Here is a 6000-nt window from a genome sequence, read left to right as displayed (position 1 = left end):
CCACCAACATGTCCCTGCCCCCAGCCTCCCTGCTGCCCCATCCCACCCCACTCCTCCCACACCCTGCCCCCATCTCCCAACCTCTGACCCCAAATGTGTTCCTGTCCCCCACATCCCTGCCCCCACCCTCTGACCCCGTGTCCCTGCCCCAGCCTCCCGCTGCCCCATCCCACCGCACTCCTCCCCACACCCTGCCCCCCGCTCCCAACCTCTGACCCCAAAAGTGTTCCTGTCCCCACATCCCTGCCCCCACCCTCTGACCCCCGTGTCCCTGCCCCCAGCCTCCCGCTGCCCCATCCCACCGCACTCCTCCACACACCTGCCCCTATCTCCCAACCTCTGACCCCAAATGTGTTCCTGTCCCCCCACATCCCTGCCCACACCCTCTGACCCCCGTGTCCCTGCCCCCCTGCTGCCCCATCCGACCGCACTCCTCCACACACTCCCTACCCCCCATCTCCCAGCCTCTGACCCCAAATGTGTTCCTGCCCCTCACCTCCCTGCCCCCACCCTCTGACCCCCAACGTGTCCCTGCCCCCAGCCTCCCCGCTGCCCCATCCCACCGCCCTCCTCCCCACCCCGGCGCTCCAGCCCGCCAGCGGCGGCCCAGCCGCGGCCCGAGCGGAGCCGCAGGACGCTTGGCAGCGGCGGGGGAGGCTGGCTCGGCGGCGGCTGCCGCGGTGCGGGGGGGAGCCCGTCCTGCGCCAGGCGGCGGAGCCAGAGCCCCAGCGCCGGAGCAGAGCAGCGGCTGCACCACGAGCTGCGGCAGCAGCGGCGGCGGCAGCAGCAGCAGCCTCCGCACCTGCCCCCCAGCCGCTCCCCATGGATGTCAAGGCAGCGCCCAACGGGGTGGCCACCATCGAGGACAGGATCTTACGGATCACGGGCTACTATGGCTACTACCCCGGCTACTCCAGCCAGAAAAGTAAGTCCCCCCCTGGGTGGGGGGCGGATTTTCCTCGGGGGGCGGGGGCCGGCATTGCACAGAAGCAGGAGCAGCCGTGGGCGGGAGGGGCCGGCTTTGGCCAGTGCCTCTCCCCCAGCCTGGGGCGGTTGCAAAGGAAACCAGGGGGCTAGTTTTGGGCCGGCACTTGCAAATGAGGGGGGGTTGCAAAAGCTGCCCCGGAGCGCGGTTTTTGGGGTGGGGGCGCTCGCTGGGGTTTGCTTGCAGGGCAGCGCGGGGCTGGCTGTGCCTGGATCTCGCGTGTTAGCCAAGCGCTGGCCATTGCGGAGTAACGGAGCCAGCACCGGAATCCGGCAGCCCAGCGCCCGGCGGCTGCTCCGTGTGCAGTGCGGCTCCGCACCCCCAAACTGTTTCACCCCCATTTAGTGACCCAGGAGGAGCTCAACAACCGCCTCTCCTGGGTAGGTGGCATGTGGTGCTGCTCGCCCTCCACACACACTCCCTTAAAAGTCAGATGGGATTGTAAAGTCCCCCCCCTCTTCATTCCCCCCACCAAAAACCAAGCTGCTGTCCAGGTGGCCTTGTCTTCTCCGGTAAGTTAGATCATGGGATTGCTGAAGCCCTAGGAGATTTGTGATGCCTGGAGCTGCTGCAGAGCCATCCCTCATATTTACAGACCATGCGGTGTAGTAGGTTTCTCGCAGTCATTAGTTTTCCAGCTGTGTCTGGAGCCACTCTTTCAGAGCCAGTCCGATATTATGGACGAGACCAGTCATGATGATAGAATTTACCCGCCTGCAGCACAGAGATGATTTGTTCTCGTCTCTGAATACTTCACTTATTGGCAAGTTAAACGAAACGGGGTTGGTTTTGCTTTTTGAAATGAGGGATTGAGAGATCGTGGATTTAGATCCTGCTTTGCTACAACAAATTCATGGCTGAGGCCAGCTAATTAGGCGAGCCCAGTAGAACAGATAAAATGACGGAGCTCAGAAGAAGACAAGGAATGTTGATTGTACAGTCCCTGTGCCTTGTGTTTAAGCTTCAGTCCTGCAGTCATTACTTGGGCAAAACTCCCACTGAAGTCTGCGGGAATTTTGCTTGACTCACTAATCTCAGTCCAGAGAGTGAAGCTCTGAAAAAATAGTTTTACATTTCACTCTGTTTTGGGAAGGTTTAAATATATATCACTCCTCTCTAGTAGCTGTTTTAACATAAGACAGGTAGAATATTCATTTTCCGTACAAAACTTAATTGTATAGGGTTAGATTTTTCCAGAAAAAAAGCAATGAATTACGGAGTGAATTTTCTTCATGCTACTTTAATATAAAACTTCTCTGGTGAAGGCCTTTTTTTTTTAAGCTGTAGAAGCAAAAATTAAAGCAAGTGCTCCTTGTAGAAATTAAATATTTTTGCTTTTGATGGTTTTAATTAAGAACAGTGGGGTTTTGGCAGCTGGTAAAGCTTTAGAATGTTTCTGTGGACCTATAAATGTCCCGGTGGTCTCTAGAACCATTTATTTTTTTAAACAATGGAAGTTAATCTAATGAAAAGTGATTCACTGTTTTCCATCTGTGCAAAAGTTACACAGTAGGATTTTATTGTTTAATAATTATTTTGCATTTTGCAAAAGCTCAAATGGCCACACGTGATACTTAAAATGCAGTGACTAAAACCCCAAGTTGAAACAGTGGCCAGTGCATTTGTGAACGGAAAAAATTTAAGTGGAAAAAAAATAAAGAACAATCTGTTTTCTACGGCTGTTTAAACTCTCTGTGAAATCAAAGAAGATTAGCCACTTCTAAAAGCTACAACACAGCCAGCCAGCCTTAATGGCAAGAATAAACCGAGGATCAACCAACAAAGTGTCAATTCTAGACACACTCACAGGCTTTATACTTGATATGAGAGAGAGTAGCCAGACAATGAAACACAATAAAAAATTCTTCGGTCGCATGCAGCTGGGAAACAAACAAACTGAGTAAATCCACCACATGAGATTATTTGTAGGGTACCAGCAGTGTGCTAGGTACATTGAGCAATAGAGTAGGTAGGTCATTTGATGTGTCTCTAGCAACACAGTCAAGCCAGGACTTTTTGAAGAGTAGCTAGGAAGATGCACCAAAGAGGAATAAAAGCCTGTGGAAGTAATGTGATGGTTCAGTCCACTGACCAGTGAAATCTGATCAAGATGGGCCTATTCCTGAAGTCTGGCAAAAAAACTCCAGTGGAAAACAATCGAGAGATTTGCTAAATATGGATAGGGGAAAAAGACTTAAGCACGTTGCCTCAGCTTTGCTTTGGCAGCAAAACAGGGTTTTTATATCTGCTGCAATACAGCCTTCTTCTACGCACACTCTGTATCAAAATGCATGGGTGAGTGAGGCCCTGATATTGCAATTCTGCATAGGTAGGTTGCTGAAGTTGGTGGGGCTTTGCCTGGATGCAGGGTGGTTTCCTGCATTGTGCCCAGTGCAGGAGCAGGGTCTTAAATATCCTACAAATTGAACATGTTACAGATTTCAGAAAACACGCTTGGAGGCCAAGATTTAGTGTTGCCAACACTCATGATTATATCGCAAGCCTCTTGATATGTGGTGTTTTCCTTAGAGCCCCAGGGACTAGAAGCAGGTGATTAGGTGAGAAATGTGGCTTTCATTTGAAAAAAACAAACCAAAATAAGCTTCTGGTCCTCGTGGTTGCAGAGAAAAGCTTGAAAATGTGACCCGAGTTCACCTAAATAGTCAAAAACTAGAAAGCAAATAAACACAATACTGTTTTAAAAAAAATCTCATGATCTTTAAGCCAGTGTCATGATATTTGGAACCTGAAATTGTGATTTTTGAGGGCTTGCAACTGGCAATACAGAAAGACTAGTGATTTTAGCTGACTCAGTTTTTGGGTGCAAAGGTAAGACATCTTAAAGGGTGGGTGGTCTGAAAAATCAGCTGCCTTTCGGGTGTCTCAAGATGGGGCTTCAAATCTTGGCACACCCATAATCACTAGTCACTTTTGAAAATATTGGGTGGGAGATTTTACTGTGTTACTTTATTTAGGTTAAAATATATTCTGAAATTATTTTAATGATTTTTAAAAATTAGTCTCTCGTACTTTGTACTGTTTTATACAGTTGTAATTCTGAGAATCCAGACGTTCTACATATTAAGTATATAGATACCAAATAGATTGATATTCTAAACTGACTTCAGTGGAGCCAGGATTTCACTCGAAGCCCTCCAAGTACAGCGTAGTGCATAGGCCTCGTGCTGGCCTGCACGACAGGGATGAATTTCACCCACTAGAGACCAAAGTGTATTTCCAGTGTGAAGTAATGGGAAGATGAAATAAAGATATAATGTTGGTGAAATATAGATGAAGATCAATGAGTGACATAATAGCTGATCTTACAAAAAGGCAGAAACACAATATTTTCTAGGAAATGTCTTTACTCCAACTGGTACAGTATGTGAGCGTGAAGCTATGGAAAACGTGCATGTGCGTATGACAGTCCTATCAGTCTGCAGAGTAATAGATACTTTTGTTTTGTCTATTCATTCTAAAAAAAGTAGCTAAAGAAGTAAAAGGTTTACTGTACTGTATCATTAACTAAGATTTTGATCCTTGCTAAAATATATATTTTACAAAAAGTTTACATCGCCTGAAATGTAGCATTAGAAATTGAGATCCTTCTGAATCTACTAATTTACAGGGGTGAGTTTTCCCATCTGTCTATGTGCAGTTGATCTCATCTAGCGCGTGGGCCCCTCTTTTAGGAATAAGAGAAGATCGTTCTCTGTCCCGCCTACTCCCAATATGGATGAGCCCGTTCCAAAAACTAATACCATGTCTTCCTGTGTATAAGGTGATTGGTGTGTAACTTGATGCCATCATTCCCCAATTTAAAATGTATAGAAGTGTGTAAAAGCTCCCTGGCTCGTAAGCTAAGGAAGAGGCTGCCCTTCTTTTCTGTTAGGTCCCTATAGGATTTGCAAGGGGACGAGTGTCCATTTGCACGGTAGGTGCACTGGCCCAGAACAGAGATTCCAGGCTTTGACCTTGAGCGCTAGGCAATGCGCACCGGCAGGCAGGGTGGGAGAGGAAAGGGAGAACTGGAGACACAATGACCATCCCTTCTGTGTGGACAAGCGTGTTCACTAGAATTGCCAACTTTATAGTACATAAAACCCGGAAACTTTGTAATATATAAAAAATGGAACCTTCCCTGCCCCGCCCCTTCCCCCTGAGGCCCCACCCCTACCGTGCCCCTTCCCCAAGGCCCCGCCCCTGCCCCACCCCTTCCTCCTGAGGCCCCACCCTCTTTCACTGCTCTTCCCCTCCTGTGTGGGTTGGGAGGGACTTGCCTGCAGAGCCAGGGCTGGGAGCTGCAGCCGCGCGATGCAGCTAGGAGGTGGCCCTGGCTGAGTAGGGCCTGGCACGGGTGATGACTCGGTGCTTCCCCTGCCTGCAGTAGAGCTGACCGGACACTATCGGGTCCCCTTTTCAATTGGCCACCCTTGTGTTCACTAATGTATTACCTCTCAGTGGGGGGGGGGCTAGCTCAGTGGTTTGAGCATCAGCCTGCTAAACCCACAGTTGTGAGTTCAGTCCTTGAGGGGCCATTTAGGGATCTGGGGCAAAAATCTGTCTGGGGATTGGTTCTGCTGTGGGTTAGACTAGATGCCCTCCTGAGGTCCCTTCCAACCCAGATATTCTATGATTCTGTTTATCTTAGGTCTTTCTACAGCACTCATCACTGTAGTATCTAAGCACTTAAGGATAGTGAGAGTCCATTGCAGTGATCTTAGGACAAGCCTCACCTGAGACTAAGACTCCACAGGGGCTGCAGACAGGTGTTCTCTGGGTCCCTGCTAGGATCCTGGTCGGCAGACACACTCTGAGCAGAATGAACACCCTGCAGCATGAACAGTGTGTAGGTGTGTGCAGACATTTTTTGGCAAGCTGCCAGTGGGGCCAGGCTGTCTGGTGATTGGCAGCATCAGGACCACGTGCAGAGGGAGCTGTCCAGTGCCACCAGCAGCAGTCCTGTCCTCTTTACGGGATACACAGCTGAATACTTTACCTGGATTCTTACAGTG

The 6000-nt window shown here is 49.5% G+C and overlaps 1 protein-coding gene across 2 annotated transcripts in view; it reads left to right on the top strand.

Annotated features, from left to right (window-relative positions):
* The first annotated feature begins 822 nt into the window (after positions 1 to 822).
* The window catches only part of SLC35F4 (solute carrier family 35 member F4), a 184953-nt gene continuing 179775 nt past the window's right edge, over positions 823 to 6000 (top strand). For both annotated transcript variants that reach the window (XM_039538691.1, XM_039538689.1), the window contains exon 1: positions 823 to 925. In XM_039538691.1, coding sequence (XP_039394625.1) covers positions 823 to 925 — 103 coding nt within the window. The remainder of the gene's footprint in view (positions 926 to 6000) is intronic.

Source organism: Mauremys reevesii, linkage group 4 (assembly GCF_016161935.1).
Source record: "Mauremys reevesii isolate NIE-2019 linkage group 4, ASM1616193v1, whole genome shotgun sequence".
In the NCBI taxonomy this organism is placed as follows: domain Eukaryota; kingdom Metazoa; phylum Chordata; order Testudines; family Geoemydidae; genus Mauremys; species Mauremys reevesii.
This window is presented reverse-complemented; position numbering and strand designations above follow the sequence as displayed.